The 21704-nt window shown below is 39.7% G+C and overlaps 1 protein-coding gene across 2 annotated transcripts; it reads right to left on the minus strand.

Annotated features, from left to right (window-relative positions):
• Window positions 1-337: 337 nt before the first annotated feature.
• Window positions 338-20000, minus strand: avpr2ab (arginine vasopressin receptor 2a, duplicate b). 2 transcript variants are annotated; one of them, XM_026920457.3, is made up of 6 exons: window positions 19550-20000; window positions 12107-12457; window positions 11222-11467; window positions 8690-8818; window positions 7340-7979; window positions 338-3287 (listed from the first exon to the last, which is right to left on the minus strand). In XM_026920457.3, the coding sequence occupies exons 2-6, from the start codon at window positions 12446-12448 to the stop codon at window positions 3085-3087; spliced, it is 1560 nt and encodes a 519-aa protein (XP_026776258.3). In that variant the 5' UTR covers window positions 12449-12457; window positions 19550-20000; the 3' UTR covers window positions 338-3084. The 2 variants fall into 2 exon arrangements, with proteins under 2 accessions (XP_026776258.3, XP_026776257.3); XM_026920456.3 differs by having other exon boundaries at window positions 8690-8836; window positions 19550-19999.
• Window positions 20001-21704: the final 1704 nt, after the last annotated feature.

Consider the following 21704-nt stretch of genomic DNA (forward strand, 5'->3'; position numbering starts at 1 on the left):
TCTCTTTTTTCCTTTCCTTTCCTTTCCTTTCCTTTCCATCTCTTTTTCCTTTCCTTTCCTTTCCATTTCTTTTTCCTATTCTTTCCTTTCCTACCTTACCCTACCATCTGCTCTCTTATTCTTCTTTTCTGCATGTCTCAGAGTAAACCATATCATCTTTGCACTCATCTTTGCTCTCTGCTGTGCTGTATTATCACAATTTTTGTGCATTTATGAATGAATAATGGTAGCACTCTGAGTCTGATTATGAAACATTTGAAGTTTTTTTATTTTTTTTGCCGTATTATTTTAGTTTCTATTTAGTTTATTATTTAAAAGAAACCAGTGAACTACTGTAGGTATTTAAAACATTTATTACAATATTTAGTATAATGAATATACCATACATCAGGTACGTATTTTAAACAAATTTTCTTTCTGTGGAAAAAACAAGTTTATGATTACACTTAAAAATTCTGTATAGATGTTTGAAATACAGACACAAAAGCTTCTTAAGTAGATGTTAAATTGTACAATGACTTGTTCTCACTATCTCATATCCAGTAGTTTAGGATACCAACAAAATATTGACAACAGTCAGCTGCTCAACATTATAGACTTCCTACGAGTAACATAAAAATGTTAGTCACTATAACTACCCATTAAGTGAAAGTGTTGTTTTCATCTTTCATCCTTTGAGGTCAAAGATGTAAAATTTATAATATAGTGACAATAATCCACATGATGCTACAGTTTGAGGAAAAAACTAAACATATAATACGGGCACTTTGCAGAGGTAAGTTTTTGTCAGTACGATATATTAACATATGCATCTATCAACATATTGTTAAATTAGAACATTTGTAATAACTTTTATACAAATAAGTTATTCTATAACTTGTGAAGAGGATACAAATGGTCCCCTAATTCCAACCATAAAACCCATTTGTGAGAGTAGATCAGGTGAGAGGTAGAGCTGAAACTGTGGTAAACAATATTATTTCTGATCTTTATTCTGCTTTATAATAGAACTGGTGTATAATCCAGAGACTTTATATTATACACCAGGTTAGCACAAATTCAGAAAGTTACACTGTCCACAGAAATTCATCATTGCGAAAGGCAATAATTAGAGTGCTGTTATAAGTGTACAACAGGGTGGGTTTTGATTTATTTTTAGAGTGTAATTTTCTATTTAAGTCCTACACAAAATGCTTTAAAATGGAACTTTTTAGCTATAAGTACACTGGCCTCACCAGTTTGAGAAAGTGGAGGCTGCACCAGCCTCTTTCATAAACACAATCTACACTGTGTTGCACCTCAGTACTGTCACACAATGCTTTGGGTTCACCTTGGCATTGTGGCCATGCAGGTGCCTGTTTGACTGGTGATTGTAAATGGAGGGACCCTGCTGTGCTTTTCAATTTTTGAACATCATGCCGCTGGTAGTATGTATTTCACTTAAACCTAAAGGCTAGCAGTAGGGTTCACTTCCATACTGCTAATCAGTGCTTTTACTGGGATATTACCATAATTGCATTCTTGGATTTAAAAGTAATTTGTAACTGTGGTTCGACATTTGGTGGAGGACCACCAGGCCAATTTCCTTAAGAACGAGTGGTGAATTCCCATTTGCTCCTTTACTTGATGAGTACCAACAGCAATATCATCACCTGTAAAAAATCCCCCTGCTACATCACGCTTGTCCTTTGGCCATTCTCAACCTGAGACTTAGGTGGCCTGGTGGTATGCATTCCCTTTTCTTTGGCTGAAGCCTTAATGCACTTTTGAATGTGAGGCATTATGGGAAAGCCCAGTAACTTGTTCAGGTGGCTATACCAAGAAAAGAGTGATGTATTCATTCAGCTATGTTGAGTGGAAAACCCTACATCAGTTTTACTAAGACAGCCTTAATATCAGGCTGCAGTGTATTCGCTGCTGGTGAGCCACACTCTGGCACATCGCTCTAATCATCAGAACAGTCTGATGGCGGGCTGTCAGCGCTTTCTGCCGGGTAGGCTCATTACTTATGCTTGAGAGGATGAGAATCAGTCATAGAGAGTAAATATGAGACTGTCTCTGTATGCGAGGCAGCTGTAATAAGCTTCTCCAAGTGCTGCACTTCATTGTGCTGTTGCATTGAAGCTCTTGCATTTGTCTCATGGCTGCTGCCACCTCCTGTTCATTCCAACGTTGTAAAGGCGCTCACTGTTCCTGTTTGGGGGCTGAGCAGCTGAACTTTCTGCCTATTTTTGTTCTTTTAAATGTACACTTCACTCCCTGCTGTGGACATGTAATGTCAAAGGAAAGGTAAAGAATAGTCGGCAGTATTTACATAGCATTTTGAAGCCACTTCCTCATTTACCCAAAGAAGACGAGAATGGGAAAGAGGATGAGAGTGATGTGGGGGTCACGGTCATGGACACGAGGTGACAACTTTGCTATCGGTGCCCAGCAAGGAAACAAGTAGCAGGTATACTCCACTAGTTCTGAAGGAAATTGCCCTGGCAGCCCAGAATGAAAAGACATAGTACCATTCTTCTCAAATAACAATCTCTCACCACCTCTTGAGTCCATCATTCTCAGGATGTAATTTTTCAGTTTTGAGAACATCTTCATCTCTCACTGCAGTAATGACAAACTCTAGTGTTCCGCTCTAGTTTCTTTCTCCCAGCACCTTCCAGCATTTCTTTTAAAGTAATACTGACAAATTCAAATTTGGTAACAGAATCCTGAAATAGTCTGTTCAGCAATGTCGGAGGTGCCTGCTTCCACAATATTCTCAACCACTGTTCCGTTCCAAACAGTGGCATCTGCTCGTTGGCTGGTCCTCTACCAGTCTGGAGTAGTTTTCCTGTTCAGCCTTCTGGCAATGCCTCACATTCTTACAGCTTATTCTTGACCTTTCTCCCAACACACACACCTATATTCACACACACACACATACATACACAAAAGTCTATTCCACTGCTTACATTCACATTACTGAACTTGTAATGTTCCTACTTCATGATACTTGCTGCCCGTGGGGCACTGCCCTTTCAAGCATTGGTAAGGGTGATGGATTTGAACCTGGTGGTTAATCCATGTGTGCATGTGTGCATGTTAGTAGATACTGTCCTTGGTGGTGGTTGAGGTGTGTGTGGTGGTGGAGTCATCAGGCAGCGAGCCACGGCGTGGAGTGGGCACATGGCAGCGCAGCAGAGCGAGCAGCTCGCGTGACACACTACTGGAAAAAGCCGTGTAGATCCAGGGATTTGTGCATGAGTTCAAGCTGGCCAGCAGCATCAGGATGGTGAAAGCTACTCCTACAAAACAGAACACGTATATTAGGGGGTGAGGACAATGTTAGTTTTTTTCTAATTAAGTTTAATTTAAAATAATTTCTGATAACTAATTAGTTATAAAAACAGAGAGCTTAAAATAAACGTGGTGTAAGAAAGCTGCAAGAGCTAAGGCGTACAGTATTTTTTAGAAGATTTACCACACTCTAGGTTGATCTTGCAGCATACAGTGTTGCTATTACAGGTTTCTCCTACGTTTGCCACACATTCTTAGGTTGGTTTGGGGTGGACGTTACTTTTCTGAGTGTTATCAAATCATATTTTTAGGTCCTGGCTCATTCTCTCCTGCCATCCAGATGTGGAGCATCTCACGCAAGGACCCCAATAAAACTGCCTCCAGATCTGGGCTGCCAGATCTACATATTGTAAACCTGCCATAAAATGTACCTCTGATCAATTACAAGCCATTAAAACAGCCTAATAGCAGCAATTCATGTATAATCTGGCAACACGGTCCTTATGTAAGCATAATATTTGACCTCTTTCTGTGGTAAACTGATACTGGTTAGAAAAGAAGTAAATTGGCTATCTATCTTTGACAATACAAATCAAATTTTGTTTTTGCTTACCAGGAAAACTTGTTACTGCTAAAGATTACACAGTCAAATTATGCAAAATGGTAATCAAAGGAAAGGAAATAATTTTTCCACAAAACCTGTAGATAAAACAAGATGTGTATGTGATAATTTAAGCGAGACTTCAGATGACGACAATGAGCGTTTGGTAACAAATGAAATTTAGGGCTGGTAACTGTCTTCACAAAGCTTTATTACACTAACTTTATTGACTTTAAGATATTAAGATTAACTACTCTGCATCTGCAGCACCCACACTCTGCATCTGCAGCACCCACACTGCTACATCTGTCTTGCTCAGCCACACAGTCAGTCTCAGAATTAGTAATAAAGATAAACATCAGAAATTCCTTCACCTATGGAATCTAACAATAGCAATAATAAAATTAGCAAAAATCAAAGGATTAGTGCACTATTCTCAGTGTCTTGAGTCCACTTACTCAGTTCCTTAACAAGACGAAAATGGGAAAGAGGAGACGCATGGTGTACTGGGCACATTTTATGGACTAAGGTCACGCCTATTTGTACTTGGAAAGTAAACGAGGAAATGGGAAAACTCCAGAATGAAAGGAAGTAGAACAGCATTTTATTGTAGCTTTAGCCACACACTATGTTAGCTAGTCTTGGAGCATACATTATTGTTTTACTGGTTTACCATGTTCTGTGTTAGCTAATCTTTTGTCATTGAAGATTTTTTGTAGAACAACCATGCTCTCTAGCTAGGCCAGAGCACTGCCAACTCACTGAGCCCTGAATAATTCAGATATATTTTAAGTAGGAACTCCACATATAGGCATTAAACACTACACTAGGCCAGCTGACTGAAAATTCATCACTGAATAATTTGGAATAATAGGTCGTTAGTGCAATATGAGAGCATGGGCATACGGTACCAATTGTGCTGCCAAGTCAGAGGCCATCTGTGTGGTGAGGTACTGGTTACTTGGCAACTTGCTGGGCAAACTGCAAGAAGCCTACTTTAATTTAGACATGGAAATGCTGCACAGGGGCAGTGAAATTACAGCGCACCTAGGTGAGGTTACATCTGTGCATGTGTACACACAGTTGACTACAAAAACGACAAAAAAACTACTACAAAAAATGACCAAAAACAAATGCACTGAGCAATATGAAGCTCAAGAACCACAATTTGTGTGGACACTCTTGCTTTATTGTTCAATATTTAACTGTTTGTGTATTTAATATATACATTTTCAGTCTTGTGCAGATCGGTCCCCTTTGTGCTGAAAGCTCTTTGGTTTTTTCCCATGGTGATGGATGGCAAAGAGGTTTCATATGTGTGCAACCTCATAGTTATTCCCCAAGAAAACAAGGCCACAACTGAGATTCTGGAAACTAAGGAAATCTGAAATTAAATTAAAATTTATTTTATTAAAAAAATTCTTTAGTGTTCCAATAATTTCCTACATAGATTCTGAGAGAATTTTTTTATTATTATAAGCCACTAAAAACAAAATTTCCATGTTAAGATGTGTTTGCAATACTAAAAATCTGCTATTTGACAAGCATTTTATCAGTGGTAGAGTCTAGATATGGCACCAATCTGATACCCAGTATATGTATTGGATTGATATCAGCAAAAAATGGTGGATTGGATATTAGGGATAACATATCAGATACTGGATCCTGTAACAAATGGCAAAGATTAGAATTGGATTTGCAAAAGTAATTTATAATTTATATATTAATAATTTATGAAGAGACTTGACTTTTTCTTTTGTTAGGATATTTCTTTTGTTATGCAAGTAATTGTAGTGTGAACGAGGTTAACCGTGAAGTGCTTCAGTTAAATTTTTTTTTAAAGCTTAGTACTTTTTTTCTTTAAAAGTTTTGGTATTAATATCGGAAAAGAAAAAGTGGTATCGTGCCATCTCTAGTAGATTCAGATAATATAAACTCACCATCCACTTTAATAGGAACACCTGTACAGCATGTAGCAGCAGCAAAATGCACAAAATCATGCAGATACAGGTCAAGAGCTTCAGTTAATGTTCACATCAAACATCAGAATGGGGAAAAAGTCTGATTTCTGTGACTTTGAGCGTGGCATGGGTATTGGTGCCATGGGCTGGTTTGAGTATTTCAGACACTGCTGATCTCCTGGGATTTTCACATGCAACAGTCTCTAGAGTTTACACAGAATGGTGCAAAAAACAAAAAACATGTGACAGTTCTGTGGGTGGAAATCCCTTGTTGATAAGAGAGGAAAATGGCCAGATTGGTTTGAGCTGCAGGGAAGGATATAGTAACTCAAATAATTACTCTTTACAACCGTGGTGATCTCTGCACAAAACATCAAACCCTGAGGTGGATGGGCTACAACAGCAGAAGACCACATCAGGTTCCACTCCTGTCAGCCAAGAACAAGAATCTGAGGCGATCATGGGCACAGGCTCATCGAAACTGGATGGTTGAAGATTAGAAAAAAAAATCGCAAACCATCTGTGAGTCTGTGCCCATGATAGCCTCAGCTCTTGATCTAACCCATCTGGCACCAACACCCATGCCATAATTAAAGTAACAGCGGTCACAAATTGTCCCTGATGTTTGATGTGAACATTATCTGAAGCTCTTGACCTGCATCTGCATGATTTTATGCATTGCTGCTGCCACTTGATTGGCTGATTGGATAAATGCATAAATGAGCAGGTGTACAGGTGTTCCTATTAAAGTGGACAATGAATGTATATGACGGTTATTTAATTATAACTAAAAGCTACAAGCAGATACAACTTCACAAAACATTGTAAATAATGACACATATAAACAAATAAATAATCTACATTTGGGTTTTATGTGTACTGTACTATTTATATGAATGCTTTATATTGATGGGATCATTTTGGGAGCTCCATCATAAAAATCCTCATTACATGTGTAACCAAACACAGCTTTAAAAACATGGCACGTTTTATATTATAAGCAAAAAAATATTATGTTCTGTTGGATATTTGCTGGAGCGAAATATTTCATTGTGTGTAATAATTTTACAACCATTTTTGCGTTTTCTGTTTGAGTGCCAATACTTCTGGAATTGACTACGTGTGAGTGTATTTCCTTTGGTTTTTAATTACAAAAAAAAAAAAAAAATGCAAAAGCCCTGAAAGTGTGTTTATATCATAAAGAGAAAGAGAGCAAATGGTCCATTTGTTTTCTTGTGAACATCTCCTAGTGTGAACTGAAATTGGTGAAAAGTGCTGTCTGTTTACAGAGCACTTGACAGGGATGAAAACAAACACCGAGAATGCAACAAGCTATTTATTACAGGCCATGGCCTGTAACATGAGCACTGTGCTGAAGAAAGCAGATGAGCACAAGGAACAAACACACCTCTGTTGTTTTCTGTAACCGGAAGAGTGTAAGTGCATTGAGCAACCATGAAATGAATTTGATTCACATAAGGAGGTTCTCCATTCTAACCTTGGTCTGGAGGGTTCGGATCCCAGGCTGCCCACAGCTGGACGATGAAGAAAGGAGCCCAGCAGATAGTGTAGACCAACACTATGACCAAAGTCATCCTCACTGTCTTTGACATGGCCTTAGAAATGCCAGGCGGGGGTGGCGGGGGAGGATCTGGTAACACATCTGGCCAGAGTTCAGGAGTTCCTGAAAGTTGGCCAGCCAGTGACGATGAGGCTCTGGACTGAGCGCACGCGCTATTGGCTGTCAGGGCATGTGCGTGAGATGGATCAGACAGATCAGGAGTGAATTTCTCCAAGGGCAGACTGGTTGATGTAGAGATTTCCGTGGATGGGAGGGGCACAGAGCAGGGGTCAAAGGAATCACAGGGGTTATATGTCGAGTTTCCGAATGGCTCAGGGCTAGACAGATCATCATATGAACTCTGAAGGTCTGTAGGGGTGGAGTTACTGCAGTGACATCCGTGGATGTCAGTCTGATGATTATGGCTGCCTTGTGAGTCTCTCTCTCTCCCAGACCTCCCATGATGGCCTTCTTTCTGAGGGAAATGGAAGACCACGGAGTTCCTCTTAAACTCCGCTGTCACCATTCTCTCTGACTTCAGGTAGATATTGTCGTGGATCTCTCTGAAGATACGCACCTGAGACAGAGGGATGAAACAGTTATTCAATGACAGAAAATTATGAGAACAATGTAATACTGGCATAACAAGCAAACGGACTCTTTGCTGTATTTACTTTAAGTGGAACTGATAGCTGTAACTGCAAAAAAGTTGAAGAGTTCGACCACTGCTGATTCCATTACTTTAGCATCTTCTGTAATGTAGTTGCTATAATAACAATGAAAGTTTGAGACTCTCATGGTAGAAAGTCATCTGAGATCATGGATCAAATGCTTATGTAAAGAAACCCAAAATGAATCTCTGTGGGGGTTTCTCTCTATCTAAACAGTCCATATGTGGAGACGTGGCTTAGAAACACATCCTCTAGCATTGCCAGAGAGCGATGGAAACAGCTCCAGCTGCAGCACGTAACTGCTGACATAGACTGATCTGATAAGCTCTGTTAGGCACATTACTCTGGCTTGGTAAATAGTTGATTTTGACTTCATGCTGACACATGGGTCTTGGTACATACTGTACATTTACACACAAGCCATGAGAGGAAGGGCGATTAATCTGGATTAATCTGGGTGATATGGACCTGGGGAAAAGTCCGGTTGCAGATAAAGCACATCGAAGAGAAAAATAGACTTGTTAGCCAACATAGCCAGGATAAACAGTGTAATGAAGCTCCTCAGAGACAGAAAGACAAATAAGACACTTTGAAAGGACGAAATTGGCCAAATTACCTGACAGACTGTGATAATGAGGGCTGGTAGAATGAAGACAGCTATAGTCATCCAGGTGACATAGGCTTTGAGGCCCCATGGCTCAATAAAGTGGCCCCAGCACTCAAACTCCCCCGGTGACACTTCAGTCTGCGAGAAGATGAACACCTATGAAGGAGAGTTGAGATATGGGCATCACAACATCCCTCGAATACAATATCCCACGAATATGCTATCATCCCTCTTTTAGAGTAAATATAACACTATATCACCCAACATATACCACAAACATAACCCTCTATCACTCCCACATACCCCAAATATGACCCTCTATCACCCCTCATATACCACAAACATAATCCTCTATCACTCCCACATACCCCAAATTTAACCCTCTATCATTCCCACATACCCCAAATATGACCCTCTATCACCCCTCATATACCACAAACATAATCCTCTATCACTCTCACAAACCCCAAACATAACCCTCTATCACCCCTCATATACCCCAAATTTAACCAGTTATTATACCTCATATACCCCAAATATAACCCTCTATCCCCCCTCATATACCCCAAATATAACCCTCTATCCCCCCTCATATACCAGAAAGATAACCCTCTATCACTCCCACATACCCCAAATATAACCCTCTATCACCCCTCATATACCCCAAATATAACCAGTTATTATACCTCATATACCCCAAGTACAACCTGTTATTACACCTCATATACCCCAAACATAACCCTCTATCACTTCCACATACCCCAAACATAACCCTCTATCACCCCTCATATACCCCAAATATAACCCTCTATCACCCCTCATATACCCCAAATTTAACCAGTTATTATACTTCATATACCCCAAATATAACCCTCTATCCCCCCTCATATACCCCAAATATAACCCTCTATCCCCCCTCATATACCAGAAAGATAACCCTCTATCACTCCCACATACCCCAAATATAACCCTCTATCACCCCTCATATACCCCAAATATAACCAGTTATTATACCTCATATACCCCAAATATAACCCTCTATCACTCCCACATACCCCAAATTTAACCCTCTATCACCCTTCATATACCCCAAATATAACCCTCTATCACCCCTCATATACCCCAAATATAACCCTCTATCACCCCTCATATACCCCAAATATAACCAGGTATTATACCTCATATACCCCAAATATAACCCTCTATCACCCCTCATATACCCCAAATATAACCCTCTGTCACCCCTCATATACCCCAAATATAACCAGTTATTATACCCCATATACCCCAAATATAACCCTCTGTCATATACCTCAAATATAACCCTCTATCACCCCTCATATACCCCAAATATAACCCTCTATCACCCCTCATATACCCCAAATATAACCAGGTATTATACCTCATATACCCCAAATATAACCCTCTATCACCCCTCATATACCCCAAATATAACCCTCTGTCACCCCTCATATACCCCAAATATAACCCTCTGTCACCCCTCATATACCCCAAATATAACCAGTTATTATACCCCATATACCCCAAATATAACCCTCTGTCACCCCTCATATACCCCAAGTACAACCTGTTATTACACCTCATATACCCCAAATATAACCCTCTGTCACCCCTCATATACCCCAAGTACAACCTGTTATTACACCTCATATACCCCAAATATAACCCTCTGTCACCCCTCATATACCCCAAATATAACCCTCTATCACTTCCACATACCCCAAACATAACCCTCTATCACCCCTCATATACCCCAAATATAACCCTCTGTCACCCCTCATATACCCCAAGTACAACCTGTTATTACACCTCATATACCCCAAACATAACCCTCTATCACTTCCACATACCCCAAACATAACCCTCTATCACCCCTCATATACCCCAAATATAACCGTCTGTCACCCCTCATATACCCCAAGTACAACCTGTTATTACACCTCATATACCCCAAACATAACCCTCTATCACTTCCACATACCCCAAACATAACCCTCTATCACCCCTCATATACCCCAAATATAACCGTCTGTCACTCCTCATATACCCCAAGTACAACCTGTTATTACACCTCATATACCCCAAACATAACCCTCTATCACTTCCACATACCCCAAATATAACCCTCTATCACCCCTCATATACCCCAAATATAGCCTGTAATTACACCTCATATACCCCAAATATAACCCTCTATCACTTCCACATACCCCAAATATAACCCTCTGTCACCCCTCATATACCCCAAGTACAACCTGTTATTACACCTCATATACCCCAAATATAACCCTCTATCACTTCCACATACCCCAAATATAGCCTGTAATTACACCTCATATACCCCAAATATAGCCTGCAATTACACCTCATATACCTCAAATATAACCCATTATTACACCTCATATATCACAAACATAACCCCCATTATACTCCAAATATAACTCGCTATGTCTTGCCAGCTGTATTTCAACCAAAGTGACTTCAAAGACAAATACGCTCATCGCATCCTGCTCTTCACACCTGTGGTAAACTGAGTAGCAGGGCCAAGCCCCAGGCCACCATGATGGGCGTGTTCCAGCGTGAAGGTTTGCCTCCGCGGTACGCTTGCAGAGGGCAGCAGATGGCATAGTGGCGGTCCACTGTCATTGCCACAATCATGTATGAGGAAGCAAACATGCCCACAATCTGCAAGTACTTGACAAAGCGGCACAGAGCATCGGGGCCCTGGAAGCGCTCTGTGATATCCCACAGTAGCTGCGGCAGCACCTGTGGGAGTAACAGAGATGGAATGGACTAGATGAATGGCACACCTTGAAGCTCACTGGCAATTTATTGTCCAAGGCTTCCTACTGTGACTCGGAGAAAGGGAGGAAACAATGGCAAGATGTCCAATATGTTCAGTATAGGGGCAATGACAAGGTGCAGACAGGGATATTTGATATTGATCCCTACTTCCTGGATAGTGCAGTAAATATAGTATGAAGTAATGACTTTTATATCTTACAAAATTCAGCTAACCAAGTTAACAAAGAATGTTATTAGAACACCCTTTAAGTATTTAACAGGTTCTGCAAACTCGCAGGAACATTGTTCCTGATTAACTTTCCTGCATCTCCTGTAGTAATGTTTTGTGTTGCAGACTTATCAGATCATGCTCACACAACCTTGTCAGATACATAACAACTAACATTAAAGAATGTTAGTGTTAACAATCATACAACTAACAATGTGGCAGCAGAGATGTAGGAATGTTTCTAAACAATTTTATGTCTCAGGACATGCAAAAAACTTGATAGAATCCTAGAATTCCTAGAACTACAAACTCTAAATTTTGTATTCTCTAAATTTATCCTCCTTTTTCACCTTCTTTGCACTACCCATTTCTTCACCTAAACAAGTAAATACCTGGAAGAAGGCCACAACGAGGTCAGCCACACACAGGTTGATCATGAATAGGTGCATGGGTGCGTGGTGCTTTCTCCTGCGCAGCAGCACCCACAGCACAAAGCTGTTCCCCAGAGTGGTAAGTGCCAGCACCAGGCTAAGCACTCCGATCTCAGCCTGTGCCAGAGCCTGGTCCCGTACCCTGGCTGCGCCCGGCTGCGGAGTGGGACTCCATGTCACCTCGGTGCTGTTCTGCGACGGCAGCAGCCACAGGAAGGTCTCATTGCTGCTGAAGCTACTGTTCAGGTTAAACAGAGAACGATTGGACTGAGCTGAATCCCCTTCCCAAGAGGCTGCTGTCATCCCTGTGGCCTAGAAACAAACATCATGGAAGTTAAAAAAGAATGGGGCGTGTACCTGCACCAATTAAGACACACTGTTTTCACAAACAGGCCTAAATCTTTTAATCGGATTTCAGTTGTCAGATTGCTATTCTCCTGAATTGCTCTCATTTAGAAGGATACATACAGAGGCAACAATGAAGAAACAGATTGCATATATCAAATGAGCTCATTAAAAAAGTACATCATCATGCTCAGCAGATTAACTGCGCAGCCTCAGCTATTGTTTTGGCAATGTTTTAGAAAGTGCTTAAGGCTCTCATTAAATTCAATCTGTCTTTTCAACCAAAACATGAATGCAATTAAATCTCCATCATGTCTCTTAAATCAGTTTTGAGGCATTTTCCCCTCACACATCAAAGTCAACATGAGAGATGGAGTGCATAATTAAAATAGACTTAAAATGCTAAAGTGGCCTTCAGAGCCTGTGAGGTCTGTTCTGTGTGTTCTTTCTCATGACTTTATGGTCATTTGCGCTGTCATTGTCTACACTTTTGACTTTCTTGCTTTGTCGTTCTTTCTTTGGCGTAGAGCAGGAGTATTCAACTAAAATTTGTAAAGGTCCTTTTACATAAAATTCCTTGCTTACAAAAGTCCAGATAAGCAGCTAACATGACTGGTGACCTTTTAATGCTTCATCATTAATGATTAGTTTGTAGATATACTTAAGAAAATTTGAAGTGAAGAATAAACCCTGCTGCTTTGTCTTTTCCTATTTGAACATTCTGTTTTCTTCATCACCTTTTAAACAAACCATGTTGTCAGTTTGCTGAAAAGACCAGGTAGGGTAAATCTGTGAAAGTCTGTGAAAGTCTCCACAGACCTAGTATCTGTAGCCCTGCTGATAGTCTCTGGTTCGGTTAGCTTCCTTCAGCAAAATAATTTACATATGTGCATTTGACCGGATAAGCAAAAGCAGATCTGCTACAGAAGCCAAGCTGGTTCATTTTTAAAAAACTAGAGTTAGAGCTGGTTCTTTTCATATGTTGATCAGCTCTGCTACAGTACTTTTTCAAAAACTGGATCGGCATCTGAACCGTGGCCCACTAGTTGATGACACCCGGTGTAGAGTAACAATAATCGCTGTCATCATGCTCATGAAGATGTAAAGAAAAATAAGTGCATGCCTTTTTTTTAATACTTCTATGACTTAGTAAGTGCTCTATAAAGCTTCTAAGTAGCTCTCAAGAGTCATCGATGAGGAAAAGGAATGACGTAAGATGGAAATGTAGTGGATAGAGTTCAAATGGGAAATTTAAAGAAACAATCAATAAGTGCTGACCAAACACTGGAGCTGTTCCTGGACTTGATCAGAATTTACTAACAAAGGGTACGGTAAATGCAAATGTTTAACAGTTCAGTGTGTGGTCTTATTATTGTTGTTGTTGTTCCTCTTTCGGTGCCAAAATCTGGTTTGCTGGTTGCAGATTCACAGTAAAGCCACTAAGAAATCTGTGTCAATATCACAACACATCCTGTGCAAATGTATATAATATACTTTTGAAATATCAAAATGAGAAGAAAGGGTATCACATTTGTGGATTTGAGGTTTGCATGTACAGTTTCTGTCACAAATTTCAGCATCATTTTCCAGAATCACGGGTTGGGTTTGTATTTTTTAGTCTTTATTTATTCCTGTTTATGAGTCTGGGTTTTCATTTCCCCAGGATATGCACTACATCCTTGTACGTCCGTGTTTTATGTGTGAAGCTATAAAAGAACAAGAAATTGTGTCAGACCAATTTGCATTCTCGTTTGTTAAACATAACAGTCTGTGAACACCTGTGCCCCAAGCAATCATCTAATCAGCCAATCATGTGGCAGCAGTGCAATGCATAAAATCATGCAGATACAGGTCAAGAGCTTCAGTTAATGTTCACAGCAAACATTAGAAAAATGTGATCTCAGTGACTGACCATGGCATGGATGTTGGTTTCAGATGGGCTGGTGAAAGTATTTTAGAAACTGCTGATCTCTTGGGATTTTCACGCACAACACTCCCTAGGGTATACACAGAATGGCCCGAAAAACAAAAAAACATTGTGAGTGATGGTTTTCCAGTCTTCAACTGTCCAGTTTTGATGAGCCCGTGCCCACTGTAGCCTCAGATACTTGTTCTTGGCTGACAGGACTAGAACCAGATGTGGTCTTCTACAGTTATAGCCCATCTGCCTAAGGGTTTGGTGTGTTGTGTGTTCTGAGATGCTTGTCTGCTCACCATGGTTGTAAAGAATGGTTACTGTAGCCTTCCTGTCAGCTCAAACCATCTGGCCATTCTCCTCTGACATCTGTTGTCAACAAGGCATTTCTGCCCACAGAACTGACACTCATTGGATGTTTTTTTTTGCACCATTCTGTGTAAACTCTAGAGACTATTGTGTGTGAAAATCACAGGAGATCATCCGTTTCTGACATACTCAAACCAGCCTGTCTGGCACCAACAACAAACAATGTTGAGAATGACTGAGTCACTGAGATCACATTTTCCCCATTCTGATGTGTTTGACATGTCTGAAGCTCTTAGCATGATTGCGTGATTGACTGGATAATTGTATGAATAATCAGGGGCACAGGTTTTCCCATTAAAGTGGCCAGTGAGTGCATGCTCAACTCTCGCTCACAGTTTTATCCTCTTTCTCCTGTCTGTTATCTTGTTTGTATTAAACTAGTAGAGTCCTGTGAGTGTTTTTCTTTTACAAAAAATATAAATAGCTTGCATAATCAGTTCACATAAGATGCAGTCGACCTCGGACAATCAAGATATTTAAAATCATGAGTTATGGAACTGATAACCAGCTGATCCACAACCCCCAAGTCTATCTTTCCGTACAGTACTCCCAAACAGACGTCATACTTTCCTTCATGCCTGCACGCACATTCCCACCATGCCGCTAGCTAAATGCTTCCCGCGAAACATTCCCTCTATTCGATCAACTTCCTGAAAGTAAGCTTCACAGGTGCTAACACTGTGTCCATTTGGGAATCTCAAAAGATCTCTGCAGCAACTAGCGCCATGAAGTGTGCTAGAAATTGAAGCAGCCTCCAACTGAGCTCCAAAAATCAACAACAATTCTGGCTTTATTCCTACGTCTCTTCCATTAGAAACTAGTTTGCCATTTTATATAAGTGCTCTTGCTACACAGAGCGCTTTCTTTTTCTTAATTTCCTTTCTCTCTCTTTTTCACTACAGTCTGCTCAAGAACAGCAGCAGCCAGCGATAAGTTTCGAAATATATTTCAAAATCCCTGTTGCGCTCCTCTATGAGGTCAAAGGGGTGAAAGATAACATGGAGATGGTGAGTAAGGAGGTCTGGGCCAACCACTGAAACAGCAGCATTTTCACCTGCTGCTCATCTGTTTATCTCCTGCTACCGATCTGCTCTGTCTCTCTCTCTGTCTTATTTTCCTACTCTTGACCTCGTTATTTGTGCTGTGTTCCCTAAAAAAGCCCCACGAAAAAAAATTGACAATATATAATCAAGTGATCTGTAACTCCATTTTTTCTTAAAACAGAGATTAATAATATAAGGATAGGATTTGGGGAAATAAAGAGATCTGGACGATGAGGTGAGGAAGCAATACTGTGTGTGTGTGTGTGTGTGTGTGTGTGTGTGTTGTATGGATAGGGGACGTTGTGAGGTGGAGATGGAGCTGTTTATTTAATATGGTTATTTAATACAGTTTTGTTTATTTAATACAGTTTTGTTTATTTAATATAATTTTGACAGTTAAAAAGCCAAGGAGACGAGCTTCTACACCTTGACAGAGAAATTTCATTTCACACTTCCTAGTTCTCTTCCTAAAGTGATACTGCCCCTGGGTTGTACAATTCTCACTATTCATAACACCCCCCACCCCCCACCCCATGTTTTGTGCGTCTCTTGAGAAAGAAAAACCTCAATGGCAAATGAAAAACTAGTGCACGTGTTTCACCGCTCAGCATCTGGTTGGCTCTTCTGTTTGGCTAACCCACTTCCACCCATTTCTCCTTTAATGTTCAACCTCATGTGGTCAGTGACCCCCAGGCCCTGTTAGGATCTCTCCTATAGTCCTATAGGCAGACACACCTTCATTCCTCTCCAGTATTCCAGGATTATGTTTAGTGACCAGGAGAGTTTTGTTTGTTTTTCTTTTGAGTAACAAAATTTATGCACCTTAATGGCTAAATTTTCTTGAGTTCTGAATAAGGACTAAAAGGTCATTCTGAGAAAAGATGACCACTTCTTGCTATATTTTGTAATGTTGTCATGCCAATAAAGCAAGCATAGGGCTGGAAGGTAAGTGTGTGTGAGACGGAAGGAGAGAGAATTTAGTGACTCTGGAGCAAACATACATTTGCTTTCATCTTGGAAACAGGCCCAAATATGCACTAATAACCAGGGCATACACATATTAACCACTCATAAACTGCCTTGTTCAAACACTCTGCTGCATAATGTGTTACACTACACATAAAACCATATCATCTTCTTCTTAATACGTCTTTCCCCTTGGCATCGATGACAGATTACTATTTTCTTGTTACTAAAATCAAATCTTGTACTCCTTCATCTTGCTCTTAGTCCACAACTCCCCCTCCCCCACACACACACAAACACACACACACACACACACACACACACACACTAATGCGGCAGCATTCACTGACCCAAGAGACCTAGAGTGACTTTGAAACCACTTTCAGCTGAAAATCTTTCTCAAAGTTCTCCATTACATTGAACATCACCTTTAAAGTGTTTTCATACTTCCTTTTTGAAGTAGATGAACTTGACCTGTACTTGTACACCTGTATATCTGCCCACTGGACTTTAGTCTAATTTACAAGCTTGAAACCAGTTTTATTCATACTTATAGCTATAAAATTAAGGCTATTGTTTTTTTTTAAGGGCCGGCATGCTAGTGCGGCAGGTAACATTGCCACCTCGCAGCTCCAGGGACCCCAGTTTGATCCTGACCTCTGGTTACTGTCTGTATGGAGTTCCTGTGCATTTTATCCTCGTGTCTGTGTGGGTTTCATCTGGGTTATCCGGTTTCCTCCTCCCAAGAACATGCCGGTAGGTAAATATACGAAATTGGCCCAAGGTGTGAATGTGTATGTGCTGGCATCCCTTCCAGTGTGTGTTCCTGCCTCACACCCAGTGACCCTGAATAGGCTTCAGACTCACCATGACCCTGACTAGGATAAAGCAGTTTCTGAAGATGAATGATCCTAATGTATTAGAAGTGGACAGAAATGCTACTGGTCATTTTAAACATTTGTATCTGCCTACTGCACAACAGTTAAAAAATGTTTATATAGTAACAGTGGCCAAAAAAACCTACACATGAACCCGCAGCTATTTGTATGTAGGTCAATATTTCACCCAGGGAGAGAGCGGTCAACATCTGTACCATTGCCCAAGGAGTCAGCAGGAGCCATCAACTTCCCAAATCTGAATTCACTGAGGCATTGATGCACCACACATTAACTTCACCAACAATTTTAGAGTGCCTTCACTATTTTATTTTGCCTACTCAAAAATAAGATCTGGTGGTCCATTTTCATTTTTTTTATGTACTAGTGTCAGAATAACGCTCGACTCCAGCAGTTGCCTCACTACTGCAGTAACCTTTTTAACATTTTATCCACTGTTTATCCCCAGCGGAGACTTAGCAGAGGTAACGGTTCTTCCAAAGTCACACCCTAGCAATGTGTGACTTTATATACAATTATAAAGGAATGTGCTTCAATAGTTCCAGGACAGACTGTATTTCTGACCATATACAAAATGTCTAAAGGACCAGCTCAACTCCTGTGCCAATACAAATCTGACAAAAAGAGGTCATAGAACATAACCTCCAAACAAATGTGCTATGAATGCCCACTGAGTCTCATAATTACACATGACATACCCAACACATAGGTCACTAACGCACAAGCTTAACAAAGGGCACCTAATTAACCTAAAAGAGACAACTCAAATCAAAGTTCCTTTCACTGACATCTCCCATACATGACTTTACAGCAAGAATAAGAGAAATCAAGCACGGCGCATGGAAATACAGCCCTGCAGCAATGACTGTATAAACAATACAGCAACCCGAACTGTTGCACTCATTTTTTCAGCACCGTGTGTCTGCCAAACAGAAACGCTGTTTTCTTTAATTATGCAAAAACTCTGCAAGCTGCAGTGTGAATAGCCTGTGCAACCTGCTGAGTAATTTCCACTTATTTTCAATTGGGATTTGTTGCTAATAAATCAAGAGCTGCCTTGTTTTTTCTTTGCACTTTTCGGGATTTTTTAAAAACTTACTCAAGAATTCAACAAATAATGTGAATTCAAGCTACGCGTTTTAGTAAACATCAACAACAGCAAATGTTTATAGACCTAATGATACAATCTAGTTACAAAACAACAGCAGCAGCAACAACAACAACATCAACAACAACAATAATAATAATGATAATGATGATGCAGTTGTAATAATAGTGATTTATATTACTATAGTACTACTTTGTTGGTATTATTATCCACTAATTAACTTAGAAGTGATTGTTAGGAACCAGTTGCTACATCTTCAAGCATCCTGAACTGTGTAAACAGAGAGCGTGGGAATATCTGGGCTACACAGGAACATCTGCAGAGCCGCAAACTACACCACTACAAGTTATGACAAGAGGGTATGAATTTCTTTATTTCTTTATGAATTTCTCATATTTCTTATCCACATGTATCTCTATCTATCTATCTATCTATCCATATATATATATATATATATATATATATATATATATAACATATATAACAAATGGACTAAATGGGTACGTTTTTAGAGTCATTCTAATGTCAGTAATTTGATTAATATATATATATATATAGATACATAGATACATGTGGATAAGAAATATTCATACCATCTTATATCACATATACATGTTATAAGTACTCCATGTATAAGATTACTCAAACTGTCAGTGCAGTCTTACTAGTGTAGCCCTGAGAGTGTGATCTTAAAGCCCTGTTAAAGGCACAGAGCCCAGCAGAGTGATGTGAGCACTGCCCTGAGCTGGGGCTCTTACTGACCTGGTCAGTCGCTGGACTGCTGCAGCTCTGTCCCCGCGCTCAGTGCTCAGTGCCGCTGTTTACTCCACACTGCTGTCCTAAAGAACCCCGACTCCGCTCTCTTCATATTCATCCGCGCCTGAGCGGGCTTTCCATTCTCTCATTCTGCCATCAGTCTCTTCCCTGGCCACGGTTCATTCACACTTTCGCTGAAGTACACTGAACACCCGAGCTGCCAAGGCATTATAGTGCTTGGACCCTGAGCTAAACTTCTCTACAGTATTATTAATGGACCAGATGGACTAAAGCTCAGTAATATTTCATTAATCACAACTCCGGAAAAAAAGAAAGAAAGAAAGTAAGAAAGAAAGAAAAACAGGACCAGGTTTCCATGAGCTATCGATTGTTGGCGTTTTCCCTTCTCTATTTATGTGTTCTTATGGCTCCTGCGTCTCCTCCCTCCAGTGCTCTCTCTCTCTCTCTCTCTCTCTCTCTCTCTCTCTCTCTCTTTCTGTGTGTGTGTGTGTGTGTGTGTGTGTGAAGTGGAAGATTACAGTTTTGCAGATTAGTATCAATATTCCGTTAGTGATTTGATTGATCATAATTAATCTTAAGTCAGTAGTTTAATTAGAGTCAATATCATGTCAGTGATTTGATTGATCATAATTAATCTTAAGATGGTAGTTTAATTAGAGCCATTCTAATGTCAGTAATTTGATTAATCAATATCAGCATTGTCAGTAGTTTAATTAGAATCAATATGATGTCAGTAATTTGATTAATCAGCATCAGCATTGTCAATAGTTTAATTAGAGTCAATATCATGTCAGTGATTTGGTTGATCATAATTAATCTTAAACTGGTAGTTTAATTAGAGTCATTCTAATGTCAGTAATTTGATTAATCAATATCAACATTAAGTTGGTAGTCTAATCAGAATCAATATTCTGTCAGTGATTTGTTTGATCATTATTAATCCTATGTCAGCAGTTTAATTAGAGTCAGTATTATGTCAGAACTTGATTAATCAGTATCAGCATTGTCAGTAATTTAATTAGAATCAATATCATGTCAGTGATTTGACTGATCATAATTAATCTTAAGTCAGTAGTTTAATTAGAGTCAGTCTAATGTCAGTAATTTGATTTATCAGCATTAATTGAGTAGTTTAATTAGAATCAATATCACGTCTGTGATTAATCAGTATCAATATTAAGTGAGTAGTTTAATTTGAATCAAAATTACATCAGTGATTTGATTAAAGAGTATTAATATTAAGTCAGTAGTTTCATTAGAATCAATATTATGTCAGGGACTTGGTTAATCATAAACAATATTAATTCAGTTCAATCTTATTTGTATAATGTTTTTAACAATGGACACTGTCACAAAGCAGCTTTACAGAAATATATAAATTCGGGATATAAATTTTAAACGTATAAATTTATCCCTAATGAGCAAGCCCTAGGTGACTGTGGCAAGGAAAAACTCCCTGAGACTTCATGAGGAAGAAACCTTGAGAGGAACTAGACTCAAAAAGGAACCCATCCTCATCTGGGTGACCCTGGAGAGTGCAATTATAAATAAATCCCTTCTATAACTGTGTATTACATGGTCAAAAAGTGCAATTGCGTAACCAGGGAATTCATTACAGTTTTAACATGAAGTCTATTTTGTTGAACTGTTATCAACTGTTCACTGATGGAGACTTGAGTGCAAAACTGTTCGTGGCAGTTGCAGTCCTAAAGCTATCATTGTAGTCCTAAGCCATCGTAGCAAGACTGTTCATATCAACTGCAGTCCAAAGCCATCTTCACGGTTTTCAAGTGGTACCATCCACACTAATCTCATGTATCTTTAGGCTGTCTGTGTGGGGCCATCCTCAGCAGCAGCAAATGATTTCCATGTGATGAGAACTCCAACCAGAAGTAGGGCATCGGGATGGATCAGGCAGGTCCAGAGAGCAGAAGGAGTCAAGATCACTGGTATCTCAGGAGTAGCATGTGTAGCTCAAGAGAGAGGGAGAGAGAGAGAGAGAGAGAGAGAGAGCAAGAGATTAAGTCCATAGTTTGATTAAAATCAATATTAAGTCAGTAATTTAATTAATTAAAATCAATATTATGTCAGTGATTTGATTGATCAGTCAGTGACTTGACTCACTCTTAAGTCAGTAGTT

This window comes from Pangasianodon hypophthalmus, chromosome 16, assembly GCF_027358585.1.
Source record: "Pangasianodon hypophthalmus isolate fPanHyp1 chromosome 16, fPanHyp1.pri, whole genome shotgun sequence".
NCBI classification, from domain to species: domain Eukaryota; kingdom Metazoa; phylum Chordata; class Actinopteri; order Siluriformes; family Pangasiidae; genus Pangasianodon; species Pangasianodon hypophthalmus.